The following is a 24,960-nucleotide window of genomic DNA, read 5'->3' as shown; positions in this document are numbered from 1 at the left end:
GCACAGCACACATGCACATACACACACGTACACATGTATACATACACACATGCACACGCACATGCACACACACATGTACACATGTATACATGTACACATGCACATGCCCACACGCACACACACATGTACACATGCATACATGTACACATGCACATGCACACATGCACATACACACATGTACACATGTATACATACACACATGCACACGCACATGCACACACACATGTACACATGCATACATGTACACATGCACATGCACACATGCACATACACACATGTACATATGTATACATACACACATGCACACGCACATGCACACACACATTTCGGGCTTGAGGGCTTTGCTTTTCTCCTCCCTAATTCCCTTAGGCTCGCATTCCCACCTCACACTCTCGTTCCATTCCGTATTCATCTCTCAGCTCTGCCTCGTACTCCTGTCATGACTACAATACCAGACGTGCCTCCAAAGCCAGATTCATTCATCTATTCAAGAAACAGTTCTCCATATAACAAAGCACATGATAATAAAATCAGTAATACAAAAAAAAATTGAGATGGGTATTTCAAGTAGGCATAAAATATCCAGAGGACCAGATAATTAGCTCTATAACTCAGAGGGAGCAAGCCATGTGTAGTATTTTGAATAGTAATGGCCACCAAGGACTCATAGATTTGACCTTTATTTTTATTTTAAAGATTTATTTATTATATATAAGTACACTGTAACTGTCTTCAGACACACCAGAAGAGGGCATCAGATCTCATTACAGATGGTTGTGAGCCACCATGTGGTTGCTGGGATTTGAACTCAGGACCTCTGGAAGAGCAGTCAGTGCTCTTAACCGCTGAGCCATCTCTCCAGCAGACTCATAGACTTGAATGCTTGGTCATTTGGTGGTTGAGCTACTTGACAGGGATTAGGAGGCGTGGCCTTGCTGGAGTGGGTGTGGCCTTGTTGGAGGAAGTGTGTCACTGGGAGTGGGCTCTGAAGTTTCTAATGTTCAAGCCAGGCCCAGTGTTTGTCTCTTGCTGCTGCTTGCCGATCCAGTTGTAGAACTCTCAGCTCCTCTCCAGCACCATGTCTGCCTGAACAGCCCCATGCTTCCCGCCATGATGACAGTACCTAGTTAAACCTCTGAAACTGTAAGCCAAGCCTGACTACATGTTTGCCTTTATAAGAGCTGCCTTGGTCATGTTGTTTCTTCACAGCGATAGAACGCTGACTAATTATGTAACAAACATCCCCCAGTTCAGTGAGTTTTCACCCTGGAAATTCATTTGCTATTCAAATCATAGTTTAAGTAATTGTCCAAGTAATAGATGGGTTTGCAGGGCAGCCTCCGTGTGGTGACTCAGATACCAAGCCTCTCCGACACCCAGAGAGCCAAGTGGGGAAAACACAAAGAAAAGGAAGAGTTTCCCACTCCTGCCTAACATATTAGTCACTTTCCTGTTGCTGTGATAAAAAACATCGTGAGTGAAAACAACTTGTGGAAGGAAGAGTTTATTTTGGCTTACAGTTCTGGGGGGGCGGGGAATAGCATCCATGATGGTGGGGGAGGCCTCTCAGCAGTCTGAGAGATTCTTATTTCTCATTCAAACTGACACGGCCTGTGTTCCAGGGGCCAGTTACAAAGTCACCTTTACTGCACCTTTCTCCCACGCCACCATCCCGAAGGTTTCTCTCCAACAATCCTGGGATCCAATCCCGTCTCTTCCAGAAAGTGTCCCAGAGCACAGCTCAGAGCCCTCTTCTTCGATGCCCACGGCATGAGTCACACCCAGCACCTTTCTTACCACCAAATGCCTTTGGCGAGCTTTCGGTTCATAGTTGTGAAGGCAGGGATGCTGTCTCAGCTTTGTAGCACCAAGACAACATACCTTTAAAGAGAAAAGGGTTCCTTTTGCTCAGTTTGGGTGATTTCAGCCTTTGGTCACTTTGCCTGTTGCTTATAGCCCATAGGGACACAGTACCATCTCACGGTGGTCTACAAACAAAGGAGACAGGAGGAGGAGGGGCTGGGATCTCTTCCTCCCTCTAAGCCTCACCACTTCCAGGTTCTAGCACCTCCCACCAGCTGGACAAAGACTGAGGACAAATACAGCCTTTGGGGAATTCTCTACATCCACACTGTAGGGGTAAGAGGATAGAGCACACCAGCCCAGAGGTGTGGTCCCTGGCAGGGACTTCCCCTGCCTCTGAGTCCTGCACAATCACCCAGAAAATGTTACCACCCACCCAGAGATGGTTGAGATTTGAAGAAGGTAATTCAGACACATCCAGGAGGAAAGACTCACTCAACTAATGAGGCGATACAGGATGTCCTGAGGTCAGGACTTGAACGGCAAACCCATACCTGTCCTGGAGAGGAACAAACTGACCCTGCGGACTGGCTTGTTGGAGATTGGTTCTAAGGCTTTGATTCAATAGGGAGTCTGTGTGTCCAAATGCTAAAGGTCCTTGTCCTCAATTGGCTTTTTGATCCATCAATAAAAATGCCAGTGGCCAATGGTTGGGCAAAGGGAGACTGGGTGGGAGGGCCCTTTAGAGTTACCCGGGCTAGGATGCAGGAGGGAAGAGATGGAGGGTAGCCAAGATACGTTAGGAGAACTGCAGAAGAAAGAGCCAATGAGCCATGTAAGAATCCCTGATTGGGCCTGGCGTAGCCGGGGAAGGTTTAGGAGTGACCAGGAGGTAGCCAAGGCATTTAAAAAGTAACTGGCGCGCGCATGTGTGTGTGTGTGTGTGTGTGTGTGTGTGTGTGTGTGTGTGTGTGTGTGTGTCCCATTTGCAAATCCAAAGAGTTCTTAGAAGCACATGACCCACCGGGAACTTAAAGCAGTGTAGCAAAATCTCCGCTACACCGGACAGCTACCTGGCCTGCTTCTTGGAAACTGGAGATGGTGTCCTGCCTGAAGTGACTCAGAAAGTATAAGTCAGAAATAAACTTGTCTTCTAAGCTAGCTAAAAAGGCCTTTTTTCAAACAAAAAAGGAAAGATGTTCAAAAATCACCATATAGCCACAAGCTAAGGATAAACACCCCTCCCCATGTGTTCCAGGTTCCAGGCCATTCCATACCAACACGCGCAGGACTCATGTATGATGCATACACGATCCATCATTTGATACTATTTGATGGGGCCTCGCCTGTGCTCTCTTCTGTGCTTTATTTTTTTTTAAAGATTTATTTATTGGGTTGGGGATTTAGCTCAGTGGTAGAGCGCTTGCCTAGCAAGTGCAAGGCCCTGGGTTCAATCCCCAGCTCCAAAAAAAAGAGAAAAAAAAAAGATTTATTTATTTATTTATTAAGTACACTGTTGCTGTCTTCAGACACACCAGAAGAGGGCATCAGATCCCATTACAGATGTTTGTGAGCCACCATGTGGTTGCTGGGATTTGAACTCAGGACCTCTGGAAGTGCATTCAGTGCTCTTAACCGCTGAGCCACCTCTCCAGCCCTCTTCTGTGCTTTAATCTGTCTTCGGGTGACACGTAATACTTGACGGAATGGAAACGGTGCGCAAACATCGTTGGTTGTCCTGGTTTTTATGGAACAGTGGCAGGAAGACTCTGTGTTCAGTCTAGAAGCTGTTTGTTCCGAGCATGTTTGACGCTTGCTTGCCTGAACCAGAGGACGAGGAGCCTGCACAGAGGCAGGCTGACTGTGCAGCTCAGGCCTTAACAATCCCCGTTCGGATGCTTTTGCTGCGGCCTGGGGTTGATTCCTGAGATGATGCCCATGCTGCTAGGGACCCAGCGGAGAGGACCCATAGATGGGAGGGGAGCAGGAATCGCCCTCACTGATGGGCAGCTAGGTGAGCCTATCCCATGTAGGAGCCTTGGGTAAGAGGGTGAACTTCCTCAGCTCAGGTCCCTCACAGCGAGACTGGGAGAAAATGCCAGTCTCCCTGCACCCGGAGCATGCCGGTAGGATAGGGTCATTTCTCCCGAGCATCGGGAATAACTGTGTCCTAACGTGGCCTCTCTGTGAGGAGATCTGGGACTCTTCCTAACGGAAGTGTCCTTGTTTGATGTTCTCTGTGGCGCATCTTATTTTCAAACTCCCTCTGGAAGCAGTGGGCAGAAGGGCAGGTCTGTCCTTGTGCCACACTTGCAGTGCCCTGCAGATTGGCAGGTAGGGAGGGCACTTGATGCACCTCCTCAGCGTCCACCAGAACAACACTGGAGGTGAGTACGTGTTTGTGATGCTGGGGTATGAGAGGGGTGTTAGTAGGTGACCTGGGGATGGGTGTAACCACTGCATGACCGAAGTGTACACACACACACACACACACACACACACACACACACACACACACAGAGTCAATACCACTTCTCTCCACAGCCACTGGGAGGGAGCTATCCTTGCATCAGACAATCAGGCGAAGGCTGGTCATTTCACCAGAGGCTTTTGCTGATACTTACTTAGAGAGAGAGAGAGAGAGAGAGAGAGAGAGAGAGAGAGAGAGAGAGAGAGAACAGCCTGGAAACAAGGAGAGACATATGGGCAGATTCCTCCCCACTCCAGAGTCATGGAGAGCATTATGGATCCTCCAGGGACCCAGTACAGATGTCCCACAGTCACCTCTAAAGATTCTATACATCACACAGAAGCTCCCAAGATAACCCAATGGACATCCACACCAGAGACTTTAACATATACCCTTAAGTCCCACCCCTAAAAAAATAAAAGTTCAAATACATCCCCCGTACAGTGTGGGACATCTCTGACACATTCTCCATGGGTCACCTTTGTCACATGTCCAAATGAAGCTTCTAGTTTCACCCTACGAGCATGGACTATGGAGCGGACACCCCTTTTCCAAAACACCCCATCGGGGCTCCTGATCCTCACATAGTACGCCATAAGTAAGCTGCAACACATCCCAGCAAAAACGGAAAGAAAAAAAAAACCTTATAGTGCCTGAAAGAAACCCAATCATACACCTGTGCACACACTGTCACTCATACTGATTCTTCATGACAGACAGACAGATAGACAGACAGACGGAATTCCCCGTAAGTACAGTCTCCTACACACAGCTTTGCTCACTTAGGCGCAGGCATGGTACTAGTACCCATGATAGTGCCCCCACCTCAGGCAGATTTTGCAGAAACCACTGGGGGCTTCCTAGATGCACTCCCCTCAAACTCAGGAAGACACGGATGTCCCTGTCCTGACACACTCAGATGCAAACACAGACAATTGACATCTCAGACAACCTTCCAGCCAGGATCTAGAAAATCAGTGCAATCCGTTTATATTGAACAACCAGGGTTATGGTACGGTACTCCAGCACGTAGTGGTAGGGAACAGAAAAGCACGCAGATAGGATCACGCGACCCAGTGTCCCGCCACTCTGGCTGACCCATGTAGAAGCAAGCAGGTAGGCATCTCTTTTGCCAGGATTTCGAAGAAAAAGGAGCAGAGAAAATTTGAGAAAGCTGTTTCAGGAAATAGTCAGTTCTGACCTCTGTGACGCAGGGGGTTCCCAGCCTGCCTTCGGAGACAGCCACCCATATGTTTGCTGGGTCATAAGGGCTGGGGCTCTGTGTGGCTCTGCAGCTGGCTATCCCTATGATCCAAAAATTACAGGAAAGGAAGGGGGCTATTCCCCAAAAAGAATCTTCAAGATTTTCTTAGAAAATTGGTCCTCCCACACTGAGCTTAGAATTACGGGTGGGAGAGGGAGGAGGGGACAGACCTAAGCGATCAAAAAGGAAGGATCAAAGGGTTGGAATGCAAGAAACAGCCCTAGGCGGAGGACCGTCTGGGAGCCCTGAGAACGGGAGGATTCTAGCAAGTGGGCACTGCTTATCATGAGAGGAATTTACAGTCTTCCAGAGCTGGAGAGAAGCCAGACTCGTGGGGCTACCTACAAATCTAGCTTTCCCCACCCCACCCCCCAGGTTTAGCCTGCAGTGCATCTGTTCCTATCTGCAGTGGACTAGCCAAGGGCATCCCTAGTTTTAGGGGATACCAGAAGGCTTCTGGGGGATGTACCAGGATAGAGCGCATGCTCTCCGGATGTCAGTGGGAAAATAGAACATGAATAAAAATACTTGACATTTGCCTTAGATGGAGTTTTCTGTGAGCTGTACGTCACCACGCCAGCCTACCTGACAGAGAGAGCTTAAGGAAGAACGTCTTTTGACCATCCCGTTTTCAGAGAGGGTTCGGCCCACAGTGGATCATCTCTTGGGCAGAACGCCACGGTTGCAGCGTGTGGTGAGAGATAGCCTCACTTCCTGGCAGACAGCCTTCAGAATGACAGGAAGGAGCCAGGAATAATGTCCCCAAGAATCCTCACTGAGGTGACACGCTTCCTCCAGCCTTGCCTCCCATCCAAAGTTTCGACAGCATTCACGGCAGCGGCAGTAGCTAGCACCAGCACGTGCCGTGTCCTTTGTACAGAGCATGAGCCTGTGTGGGGCGTCCGTCATTTCAATCTGACAGGTTTTGGGTTTTGTTTGTTTGTTTGTTTGTTTTTAATGGTTTATATAAAGAAGAACCATCCTAGCTTGGCTATTTTTCCTGTCCCGATACCGGGCACCAAGTTGTGCCTATTTTAACTCCCATGATAGCTCTAGCCTATGGCCATCTTCAAGGGACCACTGCTCTCATTTGACCTGCCCTCAGTATCTCAGACACGAGCTTCTACCTGGTCCCTCTCACCCTCATTGCCGATCCCTTGTTTCATTTGGTTGGTTTGTAGGGTGTCTTAGTCAGGGTTCTCTGGAGTCAGAATGTATGGACTGTCTGTCTCTGTTATATTGAAGGAAATTATTGGAATGACTTACAGTCCAACTAACCCAACGATGGGCAGCTACAGATGGAAAATCCAAGTGTCTAGTAGTTACTCAGACTCACGAGGCGGGTGTTTCAGCTGCTTTCCATATAAGATGGGATCCTGAAGAAGCAGGTTCCAACAGATGTGCAGGCCAGTGCAAGCAGGCGAAAAAGTGTGAGCCTTCCTTCTTCCAGGGTCCTCATCTAGGCCTCCAGCAGAAGGTGGGGCCCAGATTAAAGGTGTGTACCACCATGCCTGGACCTAAGCTGTTCTTGGAACTTGCTCTGTCCCGGGCTGACCTTGAACTCGTAGATCTTGCTTCTATCTCCTGGGATTAAAAGCCTTACTTGGACCTAAGCTTTTCATGACCACTATGCCTCAAGATCTGGTTCAAAAGCCTGTGTCTTCCAGCCTCAAGATTTAGATCACAGGTGTGCCCTCCATTTCCGGAATGTAGTTCATTCCAGATGTAGTCAAGTTGGCAACTGGGAGTAGCCATCACACAGGGGAAGTGCATCCAATTGTATGTACGTTCAGCCAATATTAACTGAGTCTCTACGATGGCCGGTCTTGGCCATAAGTGTTTATAATAAACATCTCAGTGAACGAAACAAGAAATCTCTGCCCCTGTGGAAATTTCAGTCTAGTGGGAGCAAAATGAAACAAAATATAGCAAGTTATATGATGTTTTCGAAGCTGGTAAATGTTCTGAAAAAAAAAATAAAAAGAGTTAAGATGTTCAGAATCCACATGTATGTACATGGGTGCCCAAGGGCAAGTATGTAGTGTTTGGTGAGGAAGCTGAGATAGGCCCTACTGAGACGTTCATAGCATCGAAGGGGGGAGGAAGGGAAGGGAGGGCACCATGTGAGGGCCCAGGGGAGGGGTATTTTCCAGAGAGAAGTGCCACCGTAGATGGGCCCTTGGGTGGGACATATCTGAGGAACCTGAGGAAGGGCAGTCAGGTGACGATGGCTGTAGCAGGATAGGTGACCTGCAAGAGTGGAGAACAAGATCAAAGCTCCAAGAGGTCTGGAAGGCCAAGATAGATGGAGGCCTTGTGATGTTGGTCAATCATTGTGTAAAATGTGCTGTGACTTCTCGGATGACAGATCCCTGTCATGGTGATGTCAGGGAGTAGAGGAGATGGTGAGGTTGACGGTGCCTCTCTTCTAGATAAAACATTTCATGTTCCCCACAAAGCATGCCAGGACAGGGAGCCATTTTAATTTTCTCCATGCAATTCTTTTTTTTTTTTTTTTTGGTTCTTTTTTTCGGAGCTGGGGATCGAACCCAGGGCCTTGCGCTTCCTAGGCAAGCGCTCTACCACTGAGCTAAATCCCCAACCCCTCCATGCAATTCTTGATGATGCCTGCCTAACCCAATGACCCATCACAGTCTGAAGGTGGCCTTCTGACAAACACTGTCTTCTGTTATGTCCTTTGCATCTGCCTTGGAGGCTTCCGCTGTCTGCTTAGAGTCTCTTTCAGGGCCTTCATGTGGCACCTTTTCTTAGGGAGGCCACCCAGTCCTGCACAGCTTACATTCCCAATGTTGCTGGGATGGATATATCTCATTGACTGGTCTTGTGCCTCTGAAGCAGGATGTCTTCTTCATACTCTCTCTGTCACTACACTGGAGCTCCCATAGCATAGAAATTACAAGTTTTATTTATGAATCCCAGTAGACTGTGGATAGATGGGTAGATGGATGGGTGGATGATGGATGGATGAGTGGATGGATGGATGGATGGATGGATGGATGGATGAATGGATGGATGGATGGATGTGTAGGTGGATGGATGGATGGGTGAGTGGATGGATGGATGGGTGAGTGGATGGATGGATGGATGTGTAGGTGGATGGATGGATGGGTGAGTGAGTGGATGGATGGATGGATGGATGGATGGATGGATGGATGGATGGATGGGTAGGTGGGTAGATGGATGGATGAGTGGATGGATGGATGGATGGATGGATGGATGGATGTGTAGGTGGATGGATGGATGGGTGAGTGGATGGATGGATGGATGGATGGATGGATGTGTAGGTGGATGGATGGATGGATGGGTGAGTGAGTGGATGGATGGATGGATGGATGGGTGAGTGGATGGATGGATAGATGGTTGGGTGGATGGATGGATGGATGGGTGAGTGGATGGATGGGTGAGCAGATGGATAGATGGATGAACGGATGGATAAAGAATGGATGGAGGGGAATGAAGACTGGATAAAGAGTGGGTGAAAGAGGCAGGAAGGGTGGATGGCGGGTGGTTAAACACTGGCTTTCTCATCTGATCTTAAATTCAAGGGATTCTGTTTTTAGTTTCTAACTAGTTAACCATTTTTAAATGGTCGAAACCTAACAGTATAGCATTTACTTCTCTGCTACCAAGAGATGGCTGAAAGAGTCTTTACGAGAAACTGTAAGCATGTGGACTCATCAGTTGCCTGTGGTAGGATTTTTGTTTTTAAATCAAGTTAAAAGAAAGGCTTTTGGTAAACACAGTCTTGCTTGACCATTGACCAAACTTCAGAAATGCTTGCTTTTGTGGACATGCTTTTCAATTAGCTGTCTGCACTCTCAGTTCACCTTTGTCGGCTCCCCTGTACCTCTAAACCTCTGTCACATGCATCTTGCAACTGCAAGCGGTTGACTTGTGTCTGCTTCTTATCAGGGAGGCTTCTCTCTGAATGTTTTCACCCTGCATGAACACCTCTAATTCCTTTGTTTTTTTTCCAATGTTGTCTGTATCAGTGAATTGGTGCTACACCACTTTGTGCTCCCAGAGGATCGCACACCTACTGGCCCAGGAGCTATCTTTGGATCCTTGAATCACACACACACACACACACACACACACACACACACACACACACACTAGCTTTTTTTTTCTCTCTTTTTTTTTCGGAGCTGGGGACTGAACCCAGGACCTTGCGGTTGCTAGACAAGCTCTCTACCACTGAGCTAAATCCCCAACTCCATCACTAGCTTATTTTTAAAATGCCTTGGCTACCTCAAAGACTGGGCATTCCTAAACCTTCCCCTGCTACCCCTGGTCCATTCAGGATCTGGATGTCTTCATCTCCTGCCACTCCTGTATCCCATCCTTCTTTCCCAAGTCCTAGCGATTCACTTTCCTCTCTGCATCCTAGCCAGTGCAACTCTAATGGTCCCACCCCATACCCAACCATTGGCCATTGGCATCTTTATTGATTGATCAAAAACCAGTTGGGGACAAAGACCTTTAGCATTTAGACATGCAGATTCCTGATTTAATCAAAACATTAGAACCAATCTCCCACAGTTGTCCATGGAGAGTTTAAGGTTTGAGACATCCTTTTTCTTACCTCAAGATAAGTTGCAACATTTTATTAATTCTTTGAGAACATCACCCAATTTTATTAAGAATGTCATGAATTTTTCCCTTGGATATTTTAATAATTCACACAAGGGCAGTATGCTTTGACTAATTTATTAAAAGTTTTGACTACTGTCTTAGTTAGGGTTTCATTGCTGTGAAGAGACACCATGATCATGGCAACCCTCATAAAGGGAAACATTTAACTGAAGCTGGCTTACAATTTCAGAGGTTCAGTCCATTATCATCATGGCGGGAAGCATGGCAGGTAGACATGGTGCTGGGAGAGCAGAAAGTTCTGCATTTTGAACCACAGGCAGCAGGAGGAGGCTGTCACACTGGACAGACTTGAGTATCTATAAGAAACCTCAAAGCTCCACCTCTACAGTGACACACTTCCTCTAGCATGGCCACACCTCCTCTAGCATGGCCACACCTCCTCTAGCATGGCCACACCTCCTCTAGCATGGCCACGCCTCCTCTAGCATGGCCACGCCTCCTCTAGCATGGCCACGCCTCCAAATAGTGTCACTCCCTTCTGTCAAACATTCAAACACAAGAAACTATGGGAGCTACTCCTATTCAAACCGCCACAGCCACCTTTCAAGTATTAAGTTCACATGTTTTAGCCCACTGAAAAGTTATCTCTCTTAAAGACATTTAATCGAATGCACTCCAGAATGGAGGACCAAGCCCTGGAATCAGGCCCATCCCCCATGCTTATGCTTTAACCTTGGACCTGTGGCCAGGGCATCTCGTGGGAATGTATAGGTACCTCAGTCTCGGTGATCTCCATTTTGGGGACACTTACTGGAAGATCTGAATCACAGTTCTGAGATTTATTGAATGTGAGACCATCATCACGCAATTGTGAATTGGAGGTCAATCCATTCAGAACATTTTGCCCTTGAAATCCAGGTTGCCCATGATGGAATTCCGATGCTCCTAGGTGTTCGCATTGGGAAGTCTTTTATCTTTTGTGCCTCTGTTTCCTCCTCTGGGAAAGGGGACAATAACACTGCTCACCCAGTAGAGTTCTTTATTTTTGGTGTCGTTTTGTCTCGATTTTGATTTTTCGTTTGTTTTAACTTGGGTTTTTTTTTTTTTTTCCCTTGCTCCCTACAGAGACTCAGAGGTCTCTAAACGAAGCACATTTGCCTTTTGGGTTATACAAATGCCTCATTTTTAAAAAGCAGGGGGCGGGAGGTATATTACTTGTGGCAGTTAAACGCTTCGTGGGTTTTTTTTTTTTTTTGTTCTCACTGCACTCTAGAAAAGAGGTGTGCACATTCAGAGAGACCCCCACTGACAGAGCATTGGGGGCTCGGAGAACGGACAAGGATGAGAGGAAGGCAGGAGGCGTCTCTGACCGAAAGTTCCCCAGGGGCAGGGCTCCTGGCTGAAGCCAGGGTGTAAAAGGGCAGGGAGCTCTACCTTTCCAAGACTCGTATATCCTTCTCCTCAGAACATGGAAGAAGATGCCGGAAGTCGAGGACATGCCTAGCATCGCCCTTCACAGCGTCATGGCCTCTCCAAATGCGGAGTATGTCCGCTGGAAGGCGCACGGAGACTTCATCTCTCAGGTAAAAATAGACAGGACGCCTGCTCGAGCTCGCAGGCTGCCTTCTCTCTGGCCAGGTTCACCGCCTGAGCCAAGGGCAAGCATAGTCTAGACTGCTTAGGAAGCCACCACGTCTCCTGAGGCGGCTTTGCAAACCTAGCTGGGAACAGACATCACATAAAATCCATAGACTGCTTTAAGAATAACTAGCTGGTTTAGTGAAATGAACCTCTTGGTGGGAATCGGCCCTTGGCCAGTCTCCTGGGGTCTGAAGATTGTAGGTCTCTTTGGGACTGAAAGAAATTCATCTTACTCGACCCGAATGGTTTAGGATGATAATGGGGTTGTAGTTGTAGGATTAAGTCCCTGAGCTTTCTACTGGCCCCGAGAACCTAACCCCTTGTTTCTCAGATATGTAAGAAAGCAAACACTGCCTTTTATACTAAGAAAGTCCACAACCCAGAGTGGTGTGCAGGGACATCAGGACTGAAGGTAGACACAAGGTGGGCAGGAAGTCTTATACCGTGGCTGTTCTCCCTGACTACAGCAGGCTGAAGCCAGATGGATAAGATTCTAAACTAAGAAGCTTATGCGGGAAAGGAATGGTGTCTTAGGGTTTTACTACTGTGAACAGACACCATGACCAAGGCAACTCTTATAAGGACAGCATTTAATTGGGTCTGGCTTACAGGTTCAGAGGTTCAGTCCATTATCATCACGGCAGTGAGCAGGACATGGCACACAGGCAGACATGGTGCTGGAGAAGGAGCTGAGGGTTCTACATCTTGACCTGGAGACAGCCAGGAGAGCCGGTCTCTTCCACAACGGGCAGAACACTAGGAGCCCTCAAAAGCCGGTCTACACGATAACACATTTCCTCCTACAAGGCCACGCCTATTCTATTTTAACAAGGCCACGCCTCCTAATAGTCTCACTCCCTGTGGGCCAAGCATTCAAACAGTCTATGGGGGCCAAACCTATCCAAACCACTATAGATGGTAAGAAATGGTACCAAAATAGCTCAGCTGATTTAAATTAAAAATAAAAATCTCTTATAAGAAGCACCCATCAATAAAAAAGCTGATGGCCAATGAGTTGAAGCAGGAAACAGGAGGTGGGACACTGGCAGGAAGAGAGAGGATTCTGGGTAACGGTGAGAGAATAAAAGAGAGATTGTCACAGAAAGACGAGATGAGACAGACACATGTTACCTGAGCACAGGTAACCAAACACATGGCAGAATGCAGAGGAGAAGAAAATGGGCTAATTTAAGTCATGATCTAGTCAGAGAAGAGCCTAGCTGTATGGCCAAGGGATTTCTAAATATATTTTTTGAGTCTGAGTTTTATTTCTTGGAGCAAAGGGCTGGGATCAAGAACCAGACCAAACTTCTACACATATACACTCTAACCAACAAACCAACAAACAAAATTTTCTGAAGAAATATTATTGAGCATTCAATAAAAGAGTTCAGGAAACCATTAAACTTAACTTTGAAAGGAAAAAGAAAAAGTAAAGGGGAGAGAAAACTTGGGTCAAGAAAACAGTTCGTTTTTCTACAACATAAAGACCAGAGAAACATCAAAGACAGATTAAGAAAACAAAACACCGGGCTGGAGAGATGGCTCAGTGGTTAAGAGCACCGACTGCTCTTCCCAAGGTCCTGAGTTCAAATCCCAGCAACCACATGGTGGCTCACAACCATCTGAAACGAGTCTGATGCCCTCTTCTGGTGTGTCTGAAGATAGCGACAGTGTAATCATAATATATAATAAATAAATAAAATATTTAAAAAAAAAAAAAGAAAACAAAACACCAATCCCAGGACGGACGGAATCCTCTTCATCACCCTAGATGAATCCTCTTCATCACCCTAGATGACCTTTCAGATGGTGCCCACTTCAGGCTGTCACCATTCTACACGTTTTCCATTGAAGTTGTCACTGGTGGCCCATTTCATGTACTAAAGAAAACAAAAGACAAAAACCATACGATGCACGTGCCTTTCTCGCCAGGTGTCTTCAGTTAGTGTAAACGGAATCAGACTTCTCCTAGAGTGTAACAATCCCGCTGCACAAACCAGGCTGTACAGGAAGTGCCCTGCAGAGGGCTGGGTGGGGGTTGGGGGGTGGAGGGTGGGGTGGAGGGGCAGGGTCCACACCAAAATGCCAAGTGCTGATGTTGATGCCTTTCTCCTGAAGTCCTGGACCTGGAAGAAAGTATACCATAAGAGTTTTCTAGGCCCCCCATCCTGTTGTTCTACCAAGGGAGGCGGGGTGGGGCGGGGTGGGGGAGGTGGGGGAGGTGGGGGGGGGCGGTTGCTAACCTTGTTGAGCAGGCTGACTGTGACCAACAAGCTCTTGCTGGCAGCTCGGGGGCCCTTGCCTTGCTCTGCTCTGTAGGTGGTCCTGTGACACTCCCCCCACCTCACTCCCACCCCCCACCCCTATTACCCAAGGCTCCAGCCTCCATACTCTCTTTCCATTGAAAATTTACTTTCGGTCCCTTTGGATCTCTGGCTTCTGGGGTCTGTGAGGATCAGAAGCGAAGGTTGCCTTAGTGTCTTCTGAGCTTAGCATCCTCCCCACATAGACCAAAGGATGAGGGAATCTATCACAGTGGCTCTTGTTGGTCGCAGCTTGATCCAATTTACGGATTAGGGCTAAGGGCTTCTGCTAGGGAAGGCTGCCTGAGATAAGAACTCACACCCATCAAATATGGCTCCTCTCATCCGAGACTGACTCTCTCCCTCCATCAGCGTCCTGCCCCAATTCCCTGAATGTCCTGTCCCCACACACCTGTCCCAGGTTCAGCTCAGTCTTCAAAAACAGGAAAAGGAAGTAAGTGGAAGATTCTCATTCTCCCGGGATGATGGTCAGGGTCCCATCTGATACAAAGATGATTTCCCGAGAAAATAATAATTTTCTCTTCAGACTGTGTACAGCTTTCTGCTTTTGTCTGAGTGAGCTAAACTAGCAGGAGAAGCTGCTCCAGGCTCTGCCAGCCAGAGAATGCCCAGGGAGTATTTACTTTGGCACTAACTTCCAACCCTCTAGAGGGTTGAAACAACCAAGCCCACAAAAAAAAAGGGGGGGTAGTTTTAAAGCCATTCTTATTCCCAGAAATGTGGACCCTTCTCCCTTCTGAGAGCATTATGGGAGAAATGCTGTAAAAACACTGTTATTTGACCTTGTGGGTGACCTCTGTAATTACATTTTTCCCATTTTTTTTCTTTCTAGCTGAATTACTATGACTCTATGAAAGCTGTCATTTCCAGCTCCAATCATGAGCCCACGGCTTTAGTGATAGGTATGGTTGTCTATGCTGCTTTATGGGCGGGGTCTCCCACCTTTTGGGCTTCCCTGCCGCGATAGACATTCTACATGCTGAGAAGGACTCCTCGGCAACGCCGCTCAAAACGGACTCCTTCGTTGTTTAATTGATAGTTAGGCTCCTGAGTCTCACACCACGAGGCTGCTGTAGAGGTGGAATGGGAGAAGTTGATCAATATGCATTGAGTTAAAATATGAGCAAAATCTATTTACAGCAATACCAGGCTCTGCCGTCTGAGTGCTTCAAACACGCTGCATGATTTTATATGTGTTGGGAATGCAGCTATGAAATGGAGTGATGGAGTGTTTGCTTGAAGTGAGGGGGTGGGAACTTTTTAAGAATGCAAAAAGCTGGGCTGGAGAGGTGGCCCAGCAGTTAAGAGGGGGTTAGTTTGCAATACCTACATGGCAGCTCACTTCCGGTCTGAAACTCCAATTTCAGGAGATCCGACGCCCTCTCTTGGCCCCTGCAGGTACTGCATGCACTTGGTGCTCTTACATGCCCTTGGAACAGCCATACATATAAAATTATAAGCTAGTTCTCAATGAAACCACCAAACTAAACACGCATTTTACTCATGGATAGGAAGAAAGGTTTATTGGGGAGGGTGTCAAACTGCCAAGTCTGCCTCAGGGAGATGGGGGCGGGGGGAGGGGAGGGGAGCAGAGAGGGAAGCAAAATGGTGGAAAAGCAGATTTAGTGGGACAGGGGAGGGACGCGCCTTTGAACTGATGCAGGCTGAGCTAGATGCCCTTGCCTGAGGCAGCTGATTTTTGTGGTGAGATTAAGGGATGTCTTAATCCAGACCCACCTATGAGATTCCTAAAGAATGCTGAATTTAGGCTTCTGTTTACACCATAGCAATCCCTCTGTTTACTCGGTAGGAGTCCTTCTGTTTACATTTTGGACATAACAAAAAAAAATCAATATTTTTTAAAGGAACGGTTTTTTTTTTTTGTTGTTGTTTTTTGGGTTTTTTTTTGTTTTGTTTTGTTTTTTGTTTTTTTGTTTTTTAAGATCTATAATGAGCCAACACTTGGGCACACATGGCGTCTGAAAGACGAACTTACACACCAATGAATTCCAAGACAGGTCAACCCATGATAGAAACACAGATGGGCAAGAGAGGGCATTCCAAAGGAAATGGCCTCATTTCTGGTCTATAGGGGAGCTCCCCCCCCCCCCGTGACATGTACTTCTCCACCCGTTCCCAGCACTACTGCATTATGAATTAAAGTTCCCAACACATGAACTTGTGGGTGACACAGTCCGGTGTTGCGCGCAGTTTTTAAAACAAGCTACTGCCTTATCCCAGGTGCTGTGAGCACGTTACCAGCCCCTCCCGGGGGCTCCCTTTTGCTCCAGGATTTATCAAAACCATCCCCCAACCTGGCTTCCTTTTCTAACCCACTTTGCTCTGGCTTGGCTCTGGGATCCGCTGCTGCCAGCCCCAACCCAGCTCCTCTCTCTCCTTGCCTTTGCTTGGGGAGGGATTGCGTTACCAGCCCATTCGGGAGACCCTAGAATCCTCCGATAAAGGACACAGAGACAGCTTTATTATTTTAGAACTTGCTGGATAGGCACAATTGCTGGGCGCAGAATCTCCTGCCTGGAAAGGCTTGCCCTTGTCAATTATTATCTCTGTTTCTCCGCCTGCCTTAAACTTAGTGGCTTGTATCAGATGCTAACCCCTGCCAACCTCGCTGGCCCTGCTCACAGTGGAGGCCGCAGGCCCAGGTCTTAACTGACTGCAGTGTCCTCTTTCCTCCGATGCACCGCAGAAAACGCCCCTTTTCCTTTCCTGCATCTCCCTTTCCTCTTGGGACCCGGAAGTCCCACCTCTAACTTCTGTCCAGCAATTAGCATACACATACAACACACACACACGCACACGCACACGCACACGCACACGCATGCACGCACACACAAGAACCAATTGGGGAACAAGACCTTAGTGACAGAACCTCCCCTTACCGTCCAGCCATAGCACTCAATCCCACTTTGCTTCTCGGCTCCTGTCTTAAACAACCGACCAAACGCAACTTGGGAGAGAAAGGGTTTGTTTCAGGTTACAGGCTATAGTCCGTCATGGAGGGAGGTCAAGTCTGTAAATCAAGGCAGGAACCTGGAGATGGAAGTAAGTCACCCCCTTGAAGGGTGGTAGGTCTCAAAGAAACCTGGGACAAGCCTCACTCCGAATCGTGGCTCCTCCCAGCTTGCCCCTTACCTTAAACCTCTCCCTCCTGCAGGCTGGGCTTCTCTTTCCCCAGCTTCTCTGTTATATAATCCAGCCATTTTTGGCTGCACCATTTCTTGGTTCCCTTGGTCTCTTGGCACCAGGTTCCTCTCATGGTCTCCTCCATCTTCCTCTTCCTTCTCGCTCTCCCTGTTTCTATCTCCTCTCATGTTTGGGATCAATCTGGACCCTTCCAGAGACCTCTGGCTGTGTTCACCCTCACATCTACAATAAACCAGCTACACCTTCGAGCAGTCATGACCTCGTTTTCCACTCAAAGGGTATATTTCTGTCCCCAGAACCATCCCCCCGCCCCCGATCTCCTTTCGCTTCCTCGACATGAGGTGAGCTTCTTTGCCCCTCCATGTTTACCACCATCCTGCTTCCACAAAGCCTGGAAGCCACACAGCCTACTGAAAGCCCTGAACCTAAGCTAAAATTAAACTTCCTCCCCTTAAGTTTGTCCCAGAAAAGGGAAGCTGACTGGTGTGCAGGCCCCACCCTAGAGCTACAGAATGAGTCTCCAGCTAAATCAAGTGATGGCTTGCATACATGCTAAACTCTGGGCAGCATGTATTCTTTTGCCAAGGCAACATACTGACTCTGTACTAGCTAGCCCCTCAAAGGTGTCCTCAGGTCTTCACAATTACTTCATTATATTTCACAGTTATCTCGGGACGCCATGTTGGAAAACCCCCTGGCAATTATTCAATGGCACCGGCATCACGTTCAATTTTTTGCGTCCATGCTGATCCCTTTCACGGTTTAAAGAAGACTTTGACCCTTATCAATGTCCTGTTTCCAGTGGGATCTCCTATGGGACTTTGTAAAATCTGGTTACCTGAGTTTTACCCTCCAAAATTTTGGCCCAGTTGATCAGATGAAGTTCTCAGAAGAATGCCTCCCCGAACCCCCCAAACTCCCCACCAAGACCCTTTGCTGTGACTCAAATCAGCCACCCACAGGCCCTGAGCATTTTTGAGCCTTTGGAAAAGCCTCTCTCTCTCTCTCTCTCTCTCTCTCTCTCTCTCTCTCGCTCTCTCTCTCTCTCTCTCTCTCTCTCTCACACACACACACACACACACACACACACACACACACACACACACACCTTTGCATCCTCTAAAAGCTAGTTCCACTTGGCCACAGAGCATCACGGAAAATCGATACAGCTCCTAGCAGGGTCTCAGCTTCCTGGGAATCAGCTCTCTTGCTGATTTCTTGATAAATATCATTGATGCCTCCTCCGGCTCCCTGATTCATAGCTCATGTCCTAGATTTTCTTTATAGATTTCTGAGCCTTTGACACTAAAGTCCTCAGAATGTTACAAAGAAGCGAGCAGGGATTGGATTTCTTGGGAACTTCCATTAGTTTTTCTTGGAACTAGAAAAGCTTCTTTTCTAGAATGCTATCGAGTCCAAATTCTAAGAAGCCAGGGCCTGGTCTTTGGAGGCTGCAGCAGCCCAGGATGGCAGTGCTTGCTTCCTGGGACATCAAAAGTAATTGTTCCCGAGGAAGGAACAGCCAGTTCTGGCTTTGACTCCGCTGCTAATGCAACTGTGGTGTTGGGCCTTAGGTTGCTTTCCTTAAATAAACAATGTGGTCTAGGTTTCATTTAAATGTGTCTTCCAAAAGTTCGAGTGCTGGAGACCCAGTCTCCAAAGTGGTGGCATTCAGAGATTGTAGACTTTTATGACCTGGGGTCTGATGGAAGGCACAAAGGTCACGGGGGACATTGTATTTGGAAGGGATTAGTGTAGTTCTCCTGAGGCCTTGGCTAGTTTCAGAGTAGGGTGTGTGTGTGTGTGTGTGTGTGTGTGTGTGTGTGAGAGAGAGAGAGAGAGAGAGAGAACCTTCTGCTGTAGCTCCATATATTTTCATGCTCCTCTCCCCGCTTGTTCCCTCCCTCCTCTCTCTCTCTCTCTCTCTCTCTCTCTCTCTCTCTCTCTCTCCCTCTTTCACACACACACACACACACACACACACACACACACACTTCTACTGTCATGGCATCCCTCCTATTGTAATGTAATATATTGTAACATAATACCTTAGCCAGGTTTCTATTGCCGTCATGAAACTCCAGGCCCAAAAGCAACTTGGGGACAAAAATGTTTATTTCATCTCAGGCCATACGATCCATCATTAAAGGGCACGTGACAGGGCAGGAACTCAAGCAGAAACTTAGAGGCTGCCACTGACATGGAACCCTGTTCCCTGGCTTATTCTTCAGGCTAATGGTCGGCTACCTTTCTTATGCAGCCCAGGACTACCTGCCCAAGGACGGCACCACCCACAGTGCATTGGGTCCTCCTCTCACATCAATTATTAATCAAGAAAATGCCTCACAGCTTTGCCTGCAGGCCAGTCTGATGGAGTTTGTTTTTCTCAGTTCAGATTCCTTCTTTCCAGACAATTGGAGCTCATGTCAGGTTGAAAAACAAACAAACACCCAGCCAGGACAGCACCTGAAAACCTTCACCAGAGGTCTAATGGGTGTGCTATCTGATCCTAGAATTCAAGTCTCTAGAATGTCAATGTAAATACGCCTTGTTTGGTCCAGCTAAGCTCTCAAGATGCTGGGGCAAAGGGATCACAAGTTCGAAGTCAGCTAGGGCTATGTAGGAAGACCCTGTCTATGAATAAGCACCTCTTTTCTGTCTGAGCATTGAGTTTCAGGCATTTTATCATAGAAACATAACTCAGACTGGTACAGTAAGATAGGAACTCCAAAGACCTTACCAGCTCAGATTCTAAGAGCTCGCTCTGCCATAAGTATCCAGATTGGCTGCCGTCTCCCATCACAGAGAGAGAGACAGGGAGAGGGAGAGGGAGAGGGAGAAGGAGAGGGGAGAGAGGGAGGGAGGAGATCATAAAAACCTTTCACAGCTCTAAACTGTGATTTTTGACAGCTAAATCTCTCTGGAGAGCTAGATGCCTCCAACCAGGAAGAATTAGTCCCAGATCAACAACATTCTAAGAGCTTTCTTTTGGTGTTTAGAATGTGACAGGGAAGATACTGACTCTTACAGAGTCTATCTATGGCCAGAAGTCCCGCCTTTCCTCTTCTGCCTCAGCTATTAACCCTCGACTCTTTATTGAACCAATCAGAAGGTGAGGGAGGTGTATGTTTACAAAGCACTGGGGCACGTGATGAATAACGCAGAGACAACCTGTACACTGTGCTCAGGAAGATCACCCACACCCCTTCGACCCAGCCTTGATCCCCGCCATCGCATCAAAGGTACACCAATGTCCTTCATGCTTCTAATTCTATGAACTAGTAGTAGCCATCTATCTCATTCTCCCTCTATCCGACCACCCAGGCCTCCTTCCCGTCTGTCTCTCCCGTGCCTTCAGAATTCCATCCTCCCCTGCTTCTCTTTCCATCTCTGCCTCCCGTGTTTCTTCCGTCACATCGCCTTGACCAAATGTTGGAGCCTCCAGTGTTCAGTCTTTGGCCATCTTCTTCCAATCTCTGCACCTTTCCCTCCATGATCCTCACAGCACCATTAGCACACTGTCTACTCACACCTCTCCTCATCGCCTTGTGGGATTTCTAACCTCCTATTGGTCCAGATAGATACCCACACCATTATTACATCCAAAGAGGAATCCGATCTTCTCCTTCACAGCTCTTCCACCATCTTCCCCACCTCAGCTAGGGCTAAGTCCATCTTTTCTAGATGTCAAAACAAAACAAAGCAAAAAGGTTGGCCTTGAATCGTCTCTCTTGAAGTCAATAACTGAGCTGTTGGCTCTGATCAACCTAGTGCCCAATGCACCAGGAATGAGGTCACCTCCCACCAGGACCATCTCTTGCTTCACTTCTCTAAGTCACTTCAGGAGCCTCATAGCTAGTCTCCCTGCTTCCACCTTGTACCCTAGCACCCTACATTCTGTTCACCACATACCACCCAGAGAGAGATGGTAAAACAAGGTGTCACATCTCCCAAGCCTCCCCGATTTATTACTTTTCTCTTTATTTCTGTGACAAAACGCCATGACCAAAAGTAGCTTGTGGGGGAAAGGATTTATTCAACTTGCGTGTTCTGATCATTTTACATCAGCAGCAGAAGTCAGGACAGGAACTTAAGCAGGGCAGGAACCTGGAGGCAGGAACCGAAGCAGAGACCTTGAAGGGTGCTGCTTACTACTTGCCCCGGTGGCTTATTCAGCCTGATTTCTTAAATCTTCCCATTACCACCTGCCCAAGGCGTGGCATGGACACACACACACACACACACACACACACACACACACACACACACACACACCAATAAGAAAACACCTACAGGGCAGTCTTACTGGGGTATTTTCACAGCTGAGCAGTTGAGTTTTCCTCTTTCCAAATGATTCTAGCTTGTGTCACATCAGCCAAAACTAAGCTGTACACTTGGTGAGCCTCCATTTCACTTAGAATGAAAGCCAAAATTTGCAAGGCTCTGTGTGACCTACCCACAACCGTACACATTCCTACATAGCTCATTCCACTGTCCTCAACTCCGTTCATCCTTGGCTTCTCACTCACCTTTATTCTGCCACATTTTCCTATTTGGGAACTGCCTACCGGTGACCTTCCTTGCTTTGGCCTTCCCTTGTTTGAATCCACAGATCTAACCTCTTCTGACATGTTGTATGTGTTCCTTATAGTTCATTCTTTATAGGAGACCTCAGTGCCAGGAACTCTTCTGATTCACCTCCCGGTGCCAGGAACTCTGGACTGTTTTACTCGTTGTTAGCTCCTAAGGGTTTAGAATGCACCGGGCGTCTAACAGGTACTTAGCAAAGATGTGAGTGCGTTTGTGAAGCCAGAACTCAAACCTGTTTCTCACACGGTGCTGTTGGGAGCTGTTCTGGAGCTGCTGCTCTGAATTCGAGTGCTGAACGCTGGCTACAGGGGTGTGCTTGCCCCAAGAACACCAAGCGATGCTATGTAAACCTTGCTTTCCAATTTAAAGTTAATTGGTTAAGAAAAGGCTAGGGCCTGTGAATGTGCAGTAGAGAGAAAGGTGCGGCTTGAGGATCAAGTGAGGAGTCTCAGGAGAGACCAGGGAGAAGAAAAAGGACGCAAAGAAAGGAAGAGGTTGCCATGAGAGGAGATGGACCATGAGCGCATGGCCAGAAGAAACAGCAAGCGACAAGAGATATATGGCTGGGGTGTACGTTAGAATAGTCCCAAACCTGCCCAATCTAAGCTTACAGCTTATAATAAAACACCAGGATCGTGTGTCCTTTACACAGGCTAGTTAGAATATATAGATATAATTATGTCACACGCTGCTCTGAAGTGCCACACTGAGGAGCAGCCAAAGGACTGAGGCAACAATTGTCAGATAATTTTCTCACACATCACTGTCCTTAAAGCATCCCACCTCCCCAGAGTCAAGTCTATCCATGTAGTTCTCGGTACCTGCTGATTGCTTCAGTCTGTGTGTGTACGTGTGCCTCTGTGTGTATGTGTATGTGTGTGGTGTGTGCCTGTGTGTATGTGTGTGTGCCTGTGTGTATGTGTATGTGTGCCTGTGTGTATGTGTGTGTGCCTGTGTGTATGTGTATGTGTGCAAGTATCTGTGTGTGTGTGGGGGGGAGTGCCTGTGTATATATGTATGTGCCTGTGTGTAGGTATATGTATATATCTGTATTTGTGTCTGTGTGTGTGTATTTATGTGTCTGTGTCTAGGTATAGATACATATGTATATTTGTATGTCTATGTATGTATGTATGTATGCATGTGTGCCTGTGTGTGTAAGTATATGTATGCATGTGTATTTGTTCACCTGTGTATGTATTTATGTGTGAGTTTATGCATGTGCATGCATGTGTGTGTCTGTGTATGTATGTGTATATGCCTTTGTGTGCGTTTGTGTATGTGTGTGTGTCTATGTGCATCTGTGTCTCTGTGTGTGTATATGGGTTTGCTTGTGCGTGTGTGTCTGTGCACATGCCTGGCACCAGCCTTCGCCCCTCAGTAGCATCTCAGCAGTACCTCATCACAGAGGTAACTCTTCCATTCCTAAGACTCCCCATTGCCCCATTTTAGGCAGAGACAGAGCCCGATGTCCCCTCCTTTATGTACTTGGGGGCTTTAAAGCTTGCCCTTAGAGCTGTCAGCTGCACTCCCTATGGCCAGCTGCACTCCCAAGCAGACTTACCTTGTGAAAGGTAACAGAAAGCGTCTGTCTGCCTGCTGAGCACCGCCGTCCACCGTCAGGCTATTAGAAGCACTTCCGGTGCTGCTGTCTATTTAAGGCAGGAACATCTAACTTCATTTTTGTCATTAATGAATATTCAAGGGGAAACATCTTGGTTAAGGCTGCAGGGAAATCAGGGCTGGATGCTTAAAAATGTCTTGTCTCCTACAAATGGGACCAGGGTTCCATTTTGTGACCCCAGCTCTGTGGGGTTCCCACTCTGGTGAGGAAAGTAGTGGAGAGCAAGGGAAAACACTGGGTAAGTAAGAGAAGCCTCAAAATATATCTTGAGTCAGAGGACGCAAGGGCTAAGCTCCAGGGGAATATGGTCACCTGCCTGCTGGCCCCACGGGCTAATGTGAATCTGGCTTGGAAGTGGCACCTGGGTTGGCCTGTTGCTAAGAATCAGACTCTCAGATCTTCTAACATCATCATCCCTGAAGACTTGCCTGCTAGCTAAGGCGCTGGGGATCTGAACCAGCACCGAATCTGTTCTCAGTTTCCATGGAAATCACTTAAACTTCTCATCATCCTTCCTTCAGACCTTGGACAGGAGCTATGCTCTCTGGTTTCCATGACAACCACTTAAACGTGCATCCTTGCCTGGCTCTATTGGAAGAGAGTCTCGCTAAGGTTCATGCAAATGAACTGGCTGACTCTCTTTTTACTTGGAAAACAAAATAGAATCCAAATAGAGTAACACACCTGCTCAGAAGTTTCAGAACTCTGTTCAAAAACGAGGTGGGTGAACACCGTGTCAAGCTGCTGCTGAAAGCTGGCTCAAAGTGTGTCTTTGACACTTAGTGCTCACCCTGACGGTCTGGCTAGTTCTGTTGTCTTATAAAGGAGGGAGACAAGGCAGGATCAGAATGGCTAGCCGGTTTCTCTAGCCAATGCAGTGAAAACTGTTGGGGAAGGGCAAACAGGGCTCTCATTTCACTTCTCTGTCAGGAGAGTCACCAAAGGTGAGCCCAGACTTGGATGGCAGCTGGGAATAACATGGAGGCCATATACAGGTTGCTCATCAATACTGTGCGTTCTCTAGCAGGACTCAAGGCATGGAGGGCTAGCACGGATGAGTGAATGCCCTCTCTAGATTTCTAGACACATCTCTGAACTCCATCACTGAGATGTCTGCCCACACCAGAGGTGCCAAGAGGCAGACTACGGAACAGTGGTCACACTGAAAACTACAGGTTTGCCCTGCAAATAGAGTCTCCATGTTTCTCTTGAGGAATCAGAAATCCTAGGGCAGAGCTGTATCTGGATATGGTCTGCTTGCTGAGTGGAGCAGCCTGTGTCTTTGAAGATGGAGCCTGCATCACAAGGAGCTTTGCAGAATGGCGCGTTCTTCTTCCTGATTCTTGAGGAAGTGTTGACTGTTAAGTTCCAGTCACAGGACGAGCCACCAAAGTGCCTGCTTAACATGAGTGAACCTCCAGGTTCTCTCGGTCGCTACCTGTTACAGGGCATGGCTGGC

At 47.6% G+C, this 24,960-nt stretch overlaps 1 protein-coding gene and 1 long non-coding RNA gene across 5 annotated transcripts in view; one reads left to right on the top strand and one right to left on the bottom strand.

Moving 5' to 3' along the window:
* Wdr95 (WD40 repeat domain 95) overlaps positions 1 to 24,960 on the top strand; it is a 129,458-nt gene that overhangs the window by 52,776 nt on the left and 51,722 nt on the right. For all 4 annotated transcript variants that reach the window (XR_015634203.1, XM_087579522.1, XM_087579521.1 and 1 more), the window contains exons 11-12: positions 11,620 to 11,737; positions 14,955 to 15,024. Coding sequence is in view for 3 of the 4 variants with exons in the window: in XM_087579522.1 (XP_087435648.1) it covers positions 11,620 to 11,737; positions 14,955 to 15,024 (188 nt within the window). In the remaining variant the exon portion in view is untranslated. The remainder of the gene's footprint in view (positions 1 to 11,619; positions 11,738 to 14,954; positions 15,025 to 24,960) is intronic.
* Positions 12,369 to 14,714, bottom strand: LOC120095877 (uncharacterized). The gene is made up of 4 exons (XR_015634204.1): positions 14,514 to 14,714; positions 13,877 to 13,924; positions 13,565 to 13,678; positions 12,369 to 13,328 (listed from the first exon to the last, which is right to left on the bottom strand). It is a non-coding gene; the product is annotated as an uncharacterized LOC120095877 (long non-coding RNA).

Source organism: Rattus norvegicus, chromosome 12 (assembly GCF_021556685.1).
Source record: "Rattus norvegicus strain SHRSP/BbbUtx chromosome 12, alternate assembly SHRSP_T2T, whole genome shotgun sequence".
NCBI classification, from domain to species: domain Eukaryota; kingdom Metazoa; phylum Chordata; class Mammalia; order Rodentia; family Muridae; genus Rattus; species Rattus norvegicus.
Note: the sequence above shows the minus strand (reverse complement) of the source record. Positions and strands in the feature narration are given on the sequence as shown.